The sequence below is a fragment of the Notamacropus eugenii genome, chromosome 2 (assembly GCF_028372415.1).
Source record: "Notamacropus eugenii isolate mMacEug1 chromosome 2, mMacEug1.pri_v2, whole genome shotgun sequence".
NCBI classification, from domain to species: domain Eukaryota; kingdom Metazoa; phylum Chordata; class Mammalia; order Diprotodontia; family Macropodidae; genus Notamacropus; species Notamacropus eugenii.
Window position 1 is genome coordinate 504,161,593 of NC_092873.1, and position 17,556 is coordinate 504,179,148.

Genomic DNA, 17,556 nt, shown 5'->3' on the forward strand with positions numbered 1-17,556 from the left:
CAAGAAAGGCATTTCTCATTCTGTATTCCCACAAGGAGGAAAAGTAAACAGCTGCCCTTTATCCAGCTTATGCTATCCAATTGTGTTCAGCTTAGTGTATTTGGCTACAAGCCACAGGGATGGAATTACATTTTTTCCCCAGTACCTGAATTATTGGCAAATACCAAAGAAAAAAAAAAGCACCATCGTTCCTAAGGTCCCTGTAAACCAATGGCAATACCCAGAGAAGCCAGCAGCCCCTTGCCATGTGGGCAGCTCCGCGGTGCTTCCTCGTGCTTACTTTGATTTCAACTTGCTCTTCCATTTCTTTAGTTTTTATTGTAGTGTATTCCTTTTCTAACCTAAGAGAAAAATGAAAGTTCTGATGTAAGTTTTCTCAAAGTGATCAGATTAACCAAAACTTTAAAAACTACAGGAAAGGATAAACCTTGATGGGGTTCATTGGTTATAAATAGGAATGCTGGTTAGGTAGAAGCATCATTTTTTAAAATCATAGAAGTACAGAAAGGAAAGAGACTGGAAATCTTGTACACATCATCCTATTTTATAAAATAAGAAGCTGACTCCTTAAATGTTCATGAAATTCTGGTGTAGAATTGCAAAACCCTAAGCTGGATAACATTACCACAGTCTTGATAGACAAACTCAGAATTAAAAGTGATCTTGACTTATCAGAGAAGTATTATGGAAAATACAAAATAGAGTATAAGACAAGTTCAAAAAGCTACATAAATAGAGCGTAGAAAATAATTGTGTCAAAGTACAGTTGAAAGAAGTCTGCCCTGAAGACATAAGTGAAAGTAACCTAATGGTGGTGGGAGGTAGACTAGCAATAATGTTTCTCTCTTCCAAGTTCCTTTAACACCTCCTCTTAACTACTTTAGGGAATTTTACATTAGGACATATCAGCATCTATGAGAAATGTAGGAACCTTTTCTCAACTGGAAGGTAAGGTCCTAAAAGACATTATGGTCTCTGTATCATTTACAGCAGCTGGAATGATACTGTGCACATAATATATTCTCAATATTTAAGGAATGAAAATCATGAATGATAATACTTAAAAGCACATAACTCAGAACAGACCATCATAATACGACCTACACAGCAAAAATTTCACATGATAGTCTATAATGTCAAATGTTGGTCCTGTTTTCCAATACTAGCACTGAAAAGGAATATTCTATAGATATTACTCAAAATTCTAGAATAAAATTACTCCTCAAAAGTTGATTATAAGTAAATTCCATAAATCAATCAAAACACATTATGCAATGGAACTGCATTCCTACGAAAATAATTTCAGGTAAAGGAAAGAGAGGAAAAATTTCATTCGAGAAAGAAGCTCTAACACAGTAATGACTATGTAATTGGCTTGGATGCTACAGCAGAGGCTGCTTGTTGGTTAGGAGCTGTGTTGCAAGTGTAAGCTGATCTCCCTCCTCCAGAAGAGGGTGAAGGATTCAGTTGTTGGGAACAGTGAAGTGTTCCCCAAAGATAGAAAAGTCAGGCTTCAATAAGGACAAAAGAAGGACTAGAGGTAAAGCAGGGGAGACTTGTCCCTTGGTAAGGGGTTGGAGAGAAGAGAAGTTGTATGGTGGAAAAAACAGAAGGAAAAGGAAAATGTACAATTTCTTTTTTAAAAAAAAATAGGATTTCTAAACTAGTAGATGAAGAGAATGCTGGAGATATAATTTACCTAGATTTTAACAAAGTTTTGGATAGTTTTTTGAAAGTTTTTGTCAGACTATTCTCATATATTAGATGGATAAGTTTGGAATAGACAGTAATATAATTGGATGGTTTCAAAACAGGTTTGATGGCTAGACTCCAAGAATAGGTATTAAAAACTCAGGGTGGTCAGAGGGCTTGCCTGCTCTCGGGGACTGGAGTCTGGCTCCTATTCCCCACCAGGCAGAAGGCCTGTGGACTTCTCTATCATATTTCATAACCTCTTCATCCTAGAAGATCACTTCAGCCCTGGAAGTGTCTCCTCAGGGACCTCCTCTCTCTGGCTGGGGGCAGGAGGACTCTCTCCAGAGCAGCCATGCCATGCTTCCTCCACCGAGCTCGCAGTCCACCTTGCTGTCCCTTCTTCTCTCTCAGTTTTTCAGTTTCCTTTCACACATTGATACCCCCATTAGAATGTAAGCTCCCAGGGGGCAGGGGCAGTTTTGTGTTTGTTTTTCCACTCCTCGGCACATTGTCTAGTACACAATCTGTCAATCAATCAGTACTTATTAAGCGCCTACTATGTGCAAGGCAGAATGCAAAGCACCAAAGATACAGGGAAGAAACAAGCCAAACCTAAACAAGGTGAGGAGTGAGGGGGCGGAGACTGAACAAGCAGGAGGGACTAGAATGTGCCAAGGACATTTCTATGTCACATGCTCATCTCTGGGGTCTTTGAATAGCACACAGAGCCTTCTGTGTTTGACCCTGGAGGGGGCAGGGAAACACTGGAGTTTATTGTAGGGGGTGGGGGTGGATGACCTGATCAGACCACAGCTTTGAAAATCATTTTGGTGGCTGAGTGAAGGGTGGACTGGAGAGGTGACAGACCTGACATGGGTTGGTCCACCAGCAGCGACTGCAATAATCCAGGTGTGAGACGATGAGGGTCTGCCTGCACCTGGGGGGCAGGGTCGGGGGCAGCGTCAGAGACAAGAAGGGAGCACGTTTAAGAGGCGCTGTCAAGGTATCCCAACAGGCCTTTGAAAGACACTGGATGGGGGTGGGGGGAAGACAGTGAGGAATCCAGGATGACTAAGAATCTAGGGACTAAGGGGATAACAAGAGGGAAAGAGACTAACTTCTGTTTTGGAATATTGAGTTTAAGATGTTTACTGGACATCCAGCAGAGATGTCTGAAAAGTAGTCAGCAGAGAGTCTGGAATAGGAAATGCAAATCTGAGTATAGAGATGGTAACTAAATTCATAGGAGAGAAGAGGGGACAGGCAGAACCCTGAGGGACCCCTACAGAAAAAAGGGCATGATCTGAAGGAGGATCTGGCAAGGGAGACAGGGGAGTGGTCAGATAGGTAAAAGAAGAAGCAGAAGGGAGCTGTGTCCTCCAATTCTAGGGAGGAGAGCGTGATCGAGAAGGTCAAAGGCTGCAAAGAGGTCAAGGAGAATGAAGACTGAGAAAAAACTTTTGGATCCTGCAACTAAGAGATCACTGGGACTTTGGAGACGGTTAGTCTGGAGAACAGAAAACACAGGGAAAGTGTGGTAGCTGTCTTCAAGTACCTGAAAGCTGTCAAGTGGAATGCAAATGATACCAGCTCTCCTTTGATTCCAAAAGTAGAATGGACCCAAATGGGTCAGCAAAAAGAAGAGACACTTTTCCAATGATTAGAGCTGTCTAAGAGCAGAATGGAGGTCTCCCTTTACTGGGCAGCTTTCAGCAAAGGATGGACAACGGCTTGTGAGGTATTTTAAAGAGGAGATTCTTGTCCGGTGCTGGAGACCTCTGAGGTTCCTTCCAATTCAAAGTTTCTGTGATGTAACTACCAAACTCTTTATGTAAACTCTGGCCAGGTTAATAAAAAAAAATGTCCAAAACAAGGCAGGGAACAGTTTAGCCGTGCCCAGCATGAGTCACTCCACAACCAGAGAGCGCATTTTAAGAGAGATTTGGGTCCACAAGGGAGCGAGCAGAAAGGTGAAGGCAGAACGGGGTGTCTTGAAACCACATCATTTCAAGAGAGGTCACAGTGGCATGAAGTCTGTCTTCAAGTATCTGAAGAGAGATCATCTATTTCTCCATAGTTTGTTTGTTGTTCCCTCATGGGCAGAACTAGGATCAGCGCTGAAAGTTTAAGGTAGGCAGATGTTGGCTCATGACCAGGGAAAGTTTCCTAATAATTAAACCTTATCAAAATGGAATGTGCTACCTTAAAATAGTTTCCTATTACTGGAGAATGCGGGACAAGCTGGATACCAGTATCTTTATGAAGGATATTCTAGAGGGGATTTTTGCATGGGATTGGAGGATGGACTAGGTAGCCTCTCAGATTGCTTCTTATTCTAAGATCCTAATATTCTACAAATATTTTTGTCAAAAGGTTTTCATATATGTTAGATTAATCAATTACTCTCCAATTCTTTTACTGCTCTAAGTTCAAAATCAAACAGTTACTTTATAAAACATAACTATATAGAGAAGTTCCCAATTTTAACAAAGATTAAAAATTAAAATTGAATAAATCTATCTTCTCAAGGTCTTTAAGGAGGGAGAGGTAGTCCCATTTCTGGGACAAATTTAAATACAGTCTCACTTAGAAAGTCAAGGGAATAAGACTGGCTTTTCCCTTCAAGGCCCTTTTAAGATAAAGGTGTGCACATAATTCATCACAATATAACACAAGTTAAAAAAACTAAATTATCTTTAAGCCAAAATCTGTGATTAACTGTAGTTGTTCTTGAACTGAAGAGATTATTTAAGGAAAATAAAGACAAAGTTTACTCAGGCAGAACAAAATGCTCAAAAATCCCAACTCGAGTTAATTCTAGGACTGATTCTAGTGCGTTCTGTTAGCAAGCAAACATATTAAGAGCTGGATGCTAAGTGCTGGGGATATAAAAAAAGGTAAAAGATGGTCCCTGCTTTCAAGAAACTCATTGTCTAATGGGGGACATAAAACACAAACAAGTGACATGCAGAATAAACTGGAGATTATCAAGAGAAGAAAGGCACCTTTAAATATCAGCACGAAATAGCGTCAATTTCACTAAAGATACAATACTGCCTAAAGAGACTGGGAGAAGTAAAACAGAAACATACACGCAACATGTAAAGAGTCCCAAACTTTTTCCACTTAAAAAAAAGGCAAGAGCTGCATGCAATACCTACTTTTTCATCTTTTTCGTATTGTATTTGACTTGATAAGATGCTTGAATTAATTTGTCCGGACCACCATCAAACTGATGAGGAATGACCTTTTGGAAGTGCTAAGAGGCAACAAGAGTAAACCATAAGGGCTCATTAGTGCCAGCTGTTGTTAATGGATGCTGCCAAATCTGAAGACGAGAACTGGCAATGAGCCCACGGACTCACCTGTAACATTCCTTCCATGTCAAGCTGCATGAGTTCCGTCTGATTCATCTGAAGAACGGCCAGTCCGACCCGAAACACTATCTCTAAACCCTAAAAGAGCAAAATGACATAATTCTAAACTGCCACACATTCTTCACAAACAAAATGACTTAAAAGAGTGTCAGAGCTGATCAGACTACATGGGAGTAGCTCAAATCAATTGTCTGCTATTACTCTCCTTATCTAGAATTTTGGGGGCAGATATTTAAAAATCAACCTGTATATTTACATATTTTTATTTATCAACAAAAGCTTTCTGAGGAAAGGTTTAAAATGAAATAGAATAGCCTATTTCCTCTTAATCCTTGCTATTGTGACATGAACTTCAATTGATCTACTGAGGTTTTATAGGAAGTACACTCTTCCTTCTCCAACTGCTAAAAAATACAAAATAAAAAGCCTTTATTAGAGAACTCAAAGAAGACATCTTTATAAAAGATATCATGGTGTTTTTCTTCCTTCTACTATATTGCTTGCATTTTACAGTCAAACTATTCTTAAATAAACTCTCAAAGATATCTTGCTTCGGTTAATTTCCTAAATTGGAATTCCTAATTGGCCTAAAACAGGGCCAATCCTAGAATCCCTAATTCAAGAACAAATCTGATTCAAGCATTAAGCCTTAAGAACACTTTAACAAGGCATCTACTGTTGAACTTCAAACTATCTTCAATTAGGCAGTAAAAGTAAATGTTCTCCAGTAGATGAATAGTCAAAGCATGGGAATAAATAAAGAAGAAATGCAAAGTATTCACAACCACATGAAAAAATGTTACAAATCACTAATAAGAGAAATGCAAATCAAATAATGGGGAGGTTTTACCTCACACCCCACCCACTGGCAAAGATGACAAAAGACAAGCATGGTCAACGTTGGCAGCGTCAGGGGACAGCAATTTTGAATTATGCAAATTAAGTAACTGAAATATCCTTTTACCTACAGATTCTATTATTCTATCCTACTCCGAGGATGTCACTGACATACATGAAAATATTTATGGCAGCACTTTTTGTGAAAACTAAGAACTGAAAACAAAGAAGATGGCCATCGCTGGGAATGCTAAACAAGCTGCAGTACATGAATGTAATGGAATGTTACTGAGCTGTAAGAAATGATGTGTGACTAAAAACTGAAAAACCTAGAAAGATCCCTATGAACTGACGCAAAGGGAAGAAAGCAGAGCCAAGAAAACAACACACAGTCACTATAACATTGTAGACAAAAAACACACAAAAGAATCAAAAGGGAATGCTGCCAAATTATAAACAAGAAGTGTGGCTTAAGAGAAGAGAGATGAGAAGACACTCCGACACCTAGAGGCGGAATGTCCACAGGTGTTGAGCAGAGCACATACTCTCAGGCTTTTTCAATATTCTGATCAATGATGCTGGTTTTCTCTTCTTTTCTTTTGGAGGGGAACATCTTTTTCTTTGAAGGGGGCTTTCGAGAAATCCTACTTATTCTATAAGATGGCTCCCTGGGAAGAGGAGGAGGAAGATGCAAACCATGGTGGCGCTAACAAAATCAATAAGAAGCTGTTTTTTTTTAAGTAAATGTTAAAAGCAAATGTTTAGGAGGGAGAGTGAGAACCTTATACTTCTCACAATCTGAGGCAATCGTCAAAGCCAGCATCATCTCTTAGTAGTACAGGAATGACTGAAATACTCCTAGCAGCTAGTTAGAACTATCTCAATACCATCAAACAGGTGCATTTATGGGGGATAAAAACAAAGCACGGCCGTGAACCTTTTTAGGGAGAGTGGGACAGGGATTTAGGACTGGGATCCCAATGTAAAATACTAACCTTTTCTTTACGCCAAACTGTTCATTTTACAAAAGACTTCAAATGATTACAAACTTTGCTTTAATACTTGTGTATGTAGGGTGAAAAAACATCGGCAATGAGAGAAAATAGCACCTGACTTTACACTGTGTACTTCCTAAGTATAAATGATTATGCAAATAGTGAATTTCCCTGCAAAGCTGGTCTAACACGAAGAACAGTTGATAACAGGGTACTCTAATGTGTTGTAGGAGCCTAGAAAGTTTCTATAAAAAACTGACTGATCCATAAAAATAAAGACCAGGCAAGGTGTGTTATTTCCTCCACTATAGTGGTTACATACTAGACTTTGTCTACTATGTCCCAGAAACCTCTTCATCCTGAAAACTCACTCAAACTTTGAAAGTGACATTGCCATCATATACCTCATATATCTCACCTTCCCACTTCCCCAGTTATCAGCTTCCTTTTATGTGTTGTGTGAAAAAATATTTAAATTTAAAATCCTTAAGTACTAGAGGATTAAGAAGGATTTCCAATAGCTTACCTCAGACATAAATATGTCAAATATCCTTGTTGCCACTGGTAGTGGAAAAGTTGTAAGAAAGATGGTCAGAAACCAGGACGATGCATACATAGATGTGTGGAAACTCTGAGATTGAAAATGTACAAAGAGTTCTGGTAGATGCTCCTTGGAAGAAGGCAAAATACAAGACAGTAAGTCTCTTAAAATGTGTCATTGTTTTTAAATCAACGAAAGTTATAAGCAAAGAGGATATAAACAGACAACATCAGGAAAATGCTGGATTAGATTTTCCCAGGTGCAAATGCTATGTTTCATTATCTAATTCTTCCATCCACAATCAACCCAAAATACTAATACTCTAGTAATGTACCATGTAAGTGAATTTTGTAATTATATACAACTTATAAAAGCCTAACATCAATAGAATGTAAGACTGACAAACAAGATTTAACATATGCGAAAAAAAGAATGTTACTAATATGGGTATGGATCATATGGAGGTTTAGGGTTTCACCCTAAAATACATAAAACACCGGCAGTCATTTTCCACAAGATACAACCTCCTTTTGCCTATATATATTAAAGGCTTCCCCAGGATAAGGTGGAAAAGTTTACAATTCTGGTTTCTGAGCACACTAAGGAAAAGCCCCTACAGTAAGTAGTTCTAGAAAGATGATTTTACAACTATTATATCTTCCTTAGTATTTCTGATCAAGTTCTATTTTTTCATTGAATAGTTTAATGGCATATTAATGGTGTTAGATATGCAAAGTCACAGGCTCAAAATGTTAGTGAATAAAGAATGACACAATCTTATTTCATATACATGTTAAAAATAAGAAATGTAAGTAGTATGTAAAATGTTGATATAATGTATTTCTTTTCAAATTGATTTTTTGGAAGTCACTAAAAATCACTTTCATTCTTAAGCTCATCAGTTCTTTTATGTATCAGTCTTATCATTAGATGGTATCAACATTACAACAGAGTCATCCATCAGTTTAAAAATGCATGCTTTGCAACACCGTGGAATGATCAGCTTTGACAGACTTAGCCCTTCTCTGCCATACAATGATCCAAGACATTTCCCAAAGGACTCATGATGGAAAATGCTATCCACATCCAGAGAAAGAACTAGAGTCTGAATGCAGATCAAAGTCAACTATTTTCCTTCTTTTTTGTTTTTTCTTTCTCATGGCTCTTCTCTTTTGTTCTGTCTCTTCTTTCACACGACTAATGTGCAAACGTGTAATATAACTGTACACATATACCCTATATCGGATTGCATTCCATCTTGGGGAGAGGGGATAGGGGGAGAAAATCTGGAACTCAAAATCTTATAAAAGTGGGAGTTGAAAACTAAAAGTAAATGAGTAAACCAAATAAACAAATAAATTAACAAAGGCATGCTCGAGAACAGAATGGCCACTAGCATGACATCACAGCCATCACTTCACCGTCAATGTCAGTCCCACAAGGGCTTGCAGAGCCTGCAGGGGAGAAGTAAAGGTAAATAAAGGCACAATCACAGAAACTGGGATAACTGGCACAACCAAGCTCCATGCTCCAGATGGGAGAGCTCATGGCTGCCATCAGCCAGTGTCCCTCATGCCCTTTGGAGGGCCTCCGACCTATCCCAAGCATTACCAGCTGAGTTCTTCCAAGACAAGGATAGCATTTCTATTTTTCCATGTTAATGTAGAGTCAGCGTAAAAAAAAATGTCCCTAATAAGACGCCATTAGAATAAATGACTGCACCCTCTGCTTTAAAATATTTTACATATTAAATTAATGTTTATGTATCCTTTTGTAGGAAATGAGGTTTTATATCTATGTACATACATGTATGTTATGTTACCTGTATCATGCATTCAAACTGGTACATGCAAAGGCCCAGCTCTGCCATACTTGGCTTAAAGAGTTCACGCAGTCTATAGTCTTGCATTAGCTTAACAAACACACAGAAAGCTTCTTCTTCTGGCATCTACGTTAGAAAAAAGACAACGTAAAGTATTTCTGATACTCACAACGTGTGTGTGCGTGTGTGTGTGTGTACGCGTGTGTGCGTGCATTAGAACTATGCAAATTTACTAAGGCTACTGGTAATATACTTGAAATGTTCCTTAAATGATGTAAAAAAATTTTAAAAATTAAATATTTCAGAAGAAATTACACGAGAATTGGAAAACACACACCAACAATAGCCTACATTTATAAAGTCTTTTAATATTTACAAAATACTCTTCTCAGAACATTCTGTGAATTAAGAAATACATATGTCATTTTGTAAGCAAGCATAAAGAGGTTGCAGTTACTACTACTCCTGTATTAGTTAATGGCTAAAATTGATATTAAGGTTTGTAAAGCACTTTAGAAATATTATCTAGTTTTATCCTGTAAGAACCCTGAGGTAGGTCCTTTTATTAGCCTCATTTTACGGAGAAATTGTGGCAGAACTTGAATGACTTACCCAGGATCACACAGCTAGCTAGTAAGTGTCTGAGGCCAAATAGGAACTAAGACCTTCCTGACCCCAAGTCTAGGGCTCTATCCACTGCAGCACCTAGCTGTCTACAATTGGAAGATGAAAATAATCAACTCAAAATAATTTTTCCCTAGAGTTTAAATGAAAGCCTATTGGCTCAGAATTTCATTCATGCTACACATGAACCAATTTACCTGCATGAGCAGCAGTCCAACTATAAAAGCACTTCCCTGACAATATCCAACTTCACGATCCACTAAAGAATATGCCTGAAAAATAAGTAGTTAAAAATATTTTAATCCAATGTCAGATAAAAATCTCTTTCTCTAGAGGCCTAAAAAGAACAAAGTATTAAGCCTTTTATTAAGGAAGGAAAATTTCTTGATCATTAAAAAGATGTAATCCTACCTATTTCAAGCCCAACCAAAGATTCATAGATTTGAAATTTCATTAGACAATTCCCAGTTGCAAGTTTTCTGCTAAGAGAGGAGAGACAGTGGTACAGACTTGGGCAATCCAACAAAGCTTAGAAATCAAGTATCATTTCTATCTGAGAGAGACAGGATTTAGCAAAGCACTTAAGTGAAGAGTTGGCAATGTTGAAGCTGTTTTCAAAGGATCCACAATTAGCAGTGGTCTCACTGAGGTTTACTAAAGGAGGAAGAAATTCTGGGCAGGGAAAGCATGAAGGAAAACACCAGAGTAGCTGATTCACAGCTGAGCCTCAATGAAGCCTGAGCTGCTGACTGTTCTTGATAATGCTGGAGGAAGAAATCTGAATGATGGGAGACAGGCTAAGTCAATCGCTAGTCCAAGTTTTAGTCATATGGAGGTAAGAAATCAGCCTGTTCTGTAAAGAGTTAGCTCTATGCAATGGAGATTTACAAACTGCACAGAGTTTACAGAGTTGGCCCACGGAAAACATCTGCCTTCTTGTACCTACAGCTCCCTCATCCCCATCAAATTATGTATGAAGCAATTATTAGGTAATGACTGAACTTTAAGGTCAGACACTGAGGCAAGAAGAACAGTTTGTAAGATTAAGAGTCAATATTTAAAAATCCCAAACAAAAGGCAAGCAGAAAATCATGGTATAAGAGTAATTAATCGCCCAAAGCCCAGGTTTCTGTGAAGGAGCCTAGGTTTCATGGCATACATCTATACACTTGAGCTTTGTGAAAATGTTTCATTAAAAAAATTAATAAAGCAACCTTACCTTCATTACATTAAATAAAACTTCCTGTCCAAGACTATCTTTTTCTTTAAAGAAGTCATGCTCAGGATATGTTCTAGCAATGTCCCTTCTGATAAGTTTCTCACAGGGTGAGGTCATTTTCAGGAGCTCAGAATACTGATCCTTAATTGGCATACTTTGAGCATTGCACAAAAGCTGCCAAACAATTGCTCTGAAATGATGAGGTATCCCTTTCCGAACAAGCTCCTAAAGCATAAAAAAAAAACAAAAAACACTCAAATTGTCTACTTAGCAAAGCAAGGTAAACTGGCACTTAGAAACAATTCAGATCTATCATGTACAAGCCATTTTAATCCTGCTGTATGGGGAAAGATACGGTCCACAGACTGCCACCAATTTAGTTAATGCTGATTCTGGTCATTTAATTCATCATAACGGTTCTAAAATTCTTTCTAGAGGTAAGATTCTAAGAAATTCTTACATTCAAGTTCTAAGACAGGGGTTCTCAATCTTTCTTATACCAGACCCCTTTGGTGACCATCTGGTGGAGGCTCTGGGCTCCTAATCAGAATAATATTTTTACATGATAAAATACATACTTAGGATCACAAAAGAAACCATTTTGGAAAACAATTATCAAATATTTTAAAAACAAGTTTAGAGACCCCAGGTTTAAGAACCTCTGTTCAGTTCGAGGAAGACAGCCACTGAGCCACAAACAAAAGGTTCAGGTTATAATCAACCATCTAAAGGACATCACCCAAGTACAGCTGGCTTCCGCACTGCACTAATACCTGAAAGCTTAGCATCATTTCTCCTCTTGGGTCCCTTTTTTTTTTTCTATCTCATTCTCAGCCCTTTCCCCCTCTGTTCCTACCACTCCTGCTTTCTCCCCCCAGCCCACCCCCCACCTTATCCACCTTAATGGCCTAACATTGAATGAATTTTTAAGGACTAACTAGGGTCTCCAGCATCAAAATAAGTGTCCAGAAGTACCAGGGCCTCATATACTGGGGGCTGACACATAGGGCTGAATAAATGATCCCCTTTCACAGCTAGGTAATACAGCAGTTCTATCCTGAACATGTCACTTAACTTCTCTCAGCCTGTTTCCTCTTGTGTAAAATGGGGATAATAACCTACCTCACCAGGCTGTTGTGGAGACAGAGCAAAATAAGACACACACATACATAAAATAATTATGCTTACCACCATGTTTCTGGGGTAACAGATCACCTAATTTTGTCATATTTGCATAGCAAAAAACCACCACACTGCCCTCCATCATCACAGGACCCTTGATAGTAAAGGGCTCAACCAATGAGCGCTCCTCCAGTCACATGACTAACACATGACTGCCTGCTCCATTCTGCTCTATCCAAGCCCTAGTCTATTTCTTCATCTGCCTCTGGAACCCCTGCTAATTTGTCAAACTTCACTTCATCTTCAGCTCTTTTCTTCACTTCCTTTCTTTGCTCTTATGCCAATAGAAATCTGGCATTTTAAAATCATCATCATAATTGTTATTTTCATCGCCACTGTAGCTAACATTTATATAATCCCCACTATATGCCAGGCACTATACTAAGAGCTTTACAATTATCATTTCATTTAGTCCTCATAAAAACCCTCGGAGGTAGGTTATTATCTGCTTTTTACATTAGGAAACTAAGGCAAACAAAGGTCAAGTAACTTGCCCAGGGTTACCCAGCCACTAAGTGTTTGAGTTGGGATTTGAATTCAGGTCTTCCTGACTCCAGGTCAAGCACTCGATCCACAGCATCATGTAGCTGCTAACCCTAATTTTCTAGAAAACTATCTCCATGGCCACCCTCTCCATTACTGACCTAATTTCCAGAGACACTGAGCCAGAAGGAGGAAATTAGCTTACTCCTCATCTGTTATGACGACTTCTGTACTGTGTTCCCCTCTGAAGGTTTATTCCACAACCTCTATCATAATTGTTTCTGTTATCTCACTCCTTTCCAACCACAGCCTCAAGTCCATCTATCTCCCTCTGTTTTCACACTCCATAACCTGCCCTGGCCTCCTATTTCTGCTTAAACATGAGCCTAAGTCAACTCTACACAGCCTCCTGACAACCCCTAACTACACATGATTCCCACCAACATTCTGGGATGTTCAATCTCCTAAACTGTTTTACAACACTAACAGAGGGAACCCCATCCCTGTGCTAAGTACAAGAAAATCTTTTATTTAGTTTCAACTGGGCTATATGGAAAACTTCTGTTCTTTCTTGATTAGCGATCTCATTCCCTTTATCAGCTGTTTCAAAACTCTCCTCTACCTCCAGTTCCAGCTGCCTCCCCTGCCATCCCTATCCAATAGGTGTCGTAGCCTCATACTATGAAAAAACCATGGGCATCTCCTCCCTCTTTTCAACTTCTATACATCTACTACTGTTCTCGACACCTACATCTTCATTCACCCTTCCCTCCTTAATACCTTTCTTTTCAGAAAAGACAGCCCTTTTCTGTAACCAAGAGCTTTGGACCCATTCTTTCTGATGTCTCGTAGGAGCCCATACTCTTGATGACTCTTCTCTCAATCTCCTTTCCTTCCTAGCTGCTGTCCTTCACTCGACTCTGCTGTCAGACACATTCAAGCTCTCCTCAGACCTCTCTCTCTCTCCTCCCTTGCCCTGCCTACATCACTGAACCATCTGCTCTCCTTGCTCCCACTTCCCACAGTCCATGTTCCCCACTCAATGTTCTCCACTGCTCTCCAAGGTTTCCAATGCCCTTCTGATTGTGAAACTCCACAACTTGTCCCTCAGCCTTCATTCTCTTTGAGCACTATGCAGCCGATGTCATTAATGTACCTCATCTTCCCAGATATATTAGCTTCTCCTCAACTCTGATGACCCCTCCCCTTCATCCGGCATCTTTTCCCATATGACTGCTTTTTCACAGTCTCCTCTGCAGCTCCTAGAATCGATCTCCTCTCCCTTTATATAAGTTTCTCCCAATACTGCACCATGAGCACTCTTCTCTTCTCTTCCTACTATCTACTGGGAATGCTCAACAACCATCATGGCATGACTATGCAAAGAATTTCCAAATCTATACATCTAGCTCTAATCATGTTCTGGAACAATCTTGTAACTGACAACTGTATGTTGAACATTTTCTCCTATGTTTCCCACAGGTCCCTCTAACTTAGAATGTCCAAAATGTAATTTATTATTCCCCATCCTCCAAATCACATCTGTTTCTATTTCTGTTCAGGCTACCACTAAGCTTACAAACTTGAAGGCACTTTTGATTCTTCTCTTTCAATCCCCATATCTAATCTGTTGTCAAGTTTTGCTCCCTAACTATTTCCTCCATCCATATCCTAGATGCAATCTAGCTCCAAACCGAGCTGTTAAAATAATCTGGTGGCTCTGAAAAATGTAAAAAGTTAAGTATACTAACTACCACAAATTCCACAAAATCTAACCAATGCAGAAAAGTCTCTACTAGACCAACAAAGTGGAAACAGTGTCTGCCTTTTTACCTAGCCAGAAGGCTATGACAGAGCACAGAGTAGCACCAGTCTAAAAGGTAAGCACATTTGCAGGACACTACATCATGAAAGGATAGAACACTGCCATCAGTATCCCCTCTCAAAATTTCAAAAAATAGTTGACAACAGGTTTGTGAAGAGTTTGGAGTCAGATTAGCTAAGCCTTAGATTATTTATATATGAAACCAAGAGAACAAAAAGCAGTTGGATGAAACAGTCCAGATCTACTTTCACACTTACAGTCGTCTACTGTTTTTGATAGTGATGGGAGAACCATCACCCTTGGACTCAACAACTTAATGATCAATGTACTATGTGAAGAAGTAGCGACAGTACTTGAAAAAAAAGTCTGCAAGAATGACTGTGCCTAACCAAATGAACATAAAAGAAACTTGTTCTGGAGAGAATACAATTTTTTAAAAAATTAAGGTTCAGTTTTTCAAGATATCTCAGAGAGGTAAGATTCTAATAGAACAAAAAAGAGAACAGACTGCTACTGTTTTTTAAGAGGAAACAGTAACCAGCAACCCTTATGTCTGCTTTCAAATATCTACATATATAGCAGAGTATCCTTGAGAACAACATGAGAAGGGAAAAAAGGAAGTGTTCTCAGATGATTGTCTATAGCAGATCTCATCTTTATGATATCCACAAATCAAAAGTTATTGGGTACAAAATGAAGAGAAAACATGGCTGCTGAAAAAAATGAATATTTAGGGGCGGAGCCAAGGCAGTGGAGTAGAAGGATGGACCTGCTTTAGCTCTCCCCCCATAGTCCACAAAATACCTGTAAAAAATGACTCTAAAGAAATTCTAGAGCAGCAGAAGCCACAAAACGACAGAGTGAAAGAGATTTCCACCCCAAGACAGCCTGGATGGCTGACAGGAAAGGTCTATTGCACTGGGCTCAGAGGAGAGCACATCCTACCCCTGGCCATGGGGCCCAGCTGGGACAGGACTGGAACATGCTTCAGGGCACAGAATCACAGGCAGTTGCTGCAGTTCCCAGATTCCTCAACCCACAGATGCCAGAGACAGCTTCAAAGATCAGTAAGAAAGCTCTTTCACCTGGCTGAGAAGGGAGCAGGGTCCTGGCCCCAGGTGGCTACAGCATCCATTTCTGGAGCCCTCAGCCTAAAGACCCTGAGGGAATCAAGTGGCTGATCTGAATATCAGACCTGAGTGGCAGCCCTGGAGTGAGAAGCATTAACCTGGTGGAGCTGGAGGCCATTGTGGAGAGGGAACCCTACTCACAGATCCTGAGCAGAAAAGCTTGTGATTGCTCCCAGACCAGAGTGCAGGCCAGGAGAGGAGTAAACTCCTCTCCCTGGATTGTGCCACATTGGAGGAACTGATAACTTACAGATCCCTAGAGTATACCTTCCACTTGATAAAGGATGCAAAAGCCAAGTAACTGGCTGGGAAAATGCCCCAAAAAGGGGGAAAAATAGGACTATAGAAGGTTATTTTCTTGGTGAACACATATTTTCCTCCATCCTTTTGAGTGAGGAAGAACAAAGCATACCATTAGAGGAAGACATCAAAGTCAAGGCTTCTTCATCTAAAACCTTCAAAATAAATTTGCAATGGTCTCAGGCGATGGAAGAGGTCAAAAGAGATTTTGAAAGTCAAGTAAGAGAGATGGAGGAAAAATTGGGAAGAGAAACGAGAGAGATGCAAGAAAATCATGAAAAGCAAGTCAACATCTTGCTAAAGGAGACCCAAAAAAATGCTGAAGAAAATAACACCTTTAAAAATAGACTAATAATCCAAATGACAAAAGAGGTCCAAAAAGCCAATGAGAAGAAGAATGTTTTAAAAAGCAGAATTAGCCAAACAGTAAAGGAGTTTCAAAAGTTCACTGAAGAAAATAGTTCTTTAAAAATTAGAATGGAGAAGATAGAAGCTAATAACTTTAGGAGAAACCAAGAAATTATAAAGCAAAACCAAAAGAATGAAAAAATATAAGACAATATGAAATTATCTCACTGGAAAACCAACTGGCCTGGAAAATAGATCCAGAAGAGACAATTTAAAAATTATGGGACCATCTGAGAGCCATGATCAAAAAAAGAGCCTAGATATCATCTTTCATGAAATTATCAAAGAAAACTACCCTGATATTCTAGAACCAATGGGTAAAATTAATATTGAAAGAATTCACCAATCACCTCCTGAAAGATCCGAAAAGAAAAACTCCTAGGAATATTGGAGCCAAATTCCAGAGTTCCCAGGTCAAGGAAAAAACATTGCAAGCAGCTAGAAAGAAATAATGCAAGTATCGTGGAAATACAATCAGGATAACACAAGATTTAGTAGCTTCTACACTGAAGGATCAAAGGGCTTAGAATATGATATTTCAGAAATCAAAGGAACTAGGATTAAAACCAAGAATCACCTATCCAGCAAAACTGAGTATAATACTTCAAGGGAAAAAAATGGTCATTTAATGAAACAGAGGGCTTTCAAGCATTCTTGATGAAAAGACCAGAATTGAATAGAAAATTTGACTTTCAAACATAAGAATCCAGAGAAGCATGAAAAGGTAAACAGGAAAGAGAAATCATAAGGTACTTATAAAAGTTGAACTGTTTACATTCCTACATGGAATGATAATATTTTTAACTCTTGAAACTTTTCTCAGTATCTGGGTAGTTGGTGGGATTATACATATACACATACACACACACACACACATCTATATAGAGAGAGAGACAGAGAGCACAGGGTGAGTTGAATAGGAAAGGATCATATCTAAAAAAATAAAATTAAGGGGTAAGAGAGGAATATATTGGGAGGAGAAAGGGAGAAATGGAATGGGGCAAACCATGTCTCATAAAAAAGACAAGAAAAAGCTTTTTCAATGGATGGCAAAAAATGAGAGGGAAAAAGTGAAGATTACTCTCATCACATTTGGCTCAAGGAAGAAATAATATGTA

At 39.0% G+C, this 17,556-nt stretch overlaps 1 protein-coding gene across 13 annotated transcripts in view; it reads right to left on the reverse strand.

The window, feature by feature from the left end:
• The window catches only part of EVI5 (ecotropic viral integration site 5), a 237,682-nt gene that overhangs the window by 123,355 nt on the left and 96,771 nt on the right, over positions 1 to 17,556 (reverse strand). For all 13 annotated transcript variants that reach the window (XR_011975757.1, XR_011975758.1, XM_072649091.1 and 10 more), the window contains 7 exons: positions 11,111 to 11,335; positions 10,089 to 10,163; positions 9,268 to 9,393; positions 7,431 to 7,574; positions 5,061 to 5,150; positions 4,857 to 4,954; positions 281 to 341 (listed from right to left, as the gene is read on the reverse strand). Coding sequence is in view for 11 of the 13 variants with exons in the window: in XM_072649091.1 (XP_072505192.1) it covers positions 281 to 341; positions 4,857 to 4,954; positions 5,061 to 5,150; positions 7,431 to 7,574; positions 9,268 to 9,393; positions 10,089 to 10,163; positions 11,111 to 11,335 (819 nt within the window). In the remaining 2 variants the exon portion in view is untranslated. The remainder of the gene's footprint in view (positions 1 to 280; positions 342 to 4,856; positions 4,955 to 5,060; positions 5,151 to 7,430; positions 7,575 to 9,267; positions 9,394 to 10,088; positions 10,164 to 11,110; positions 11,336 to 17,556) is intronic.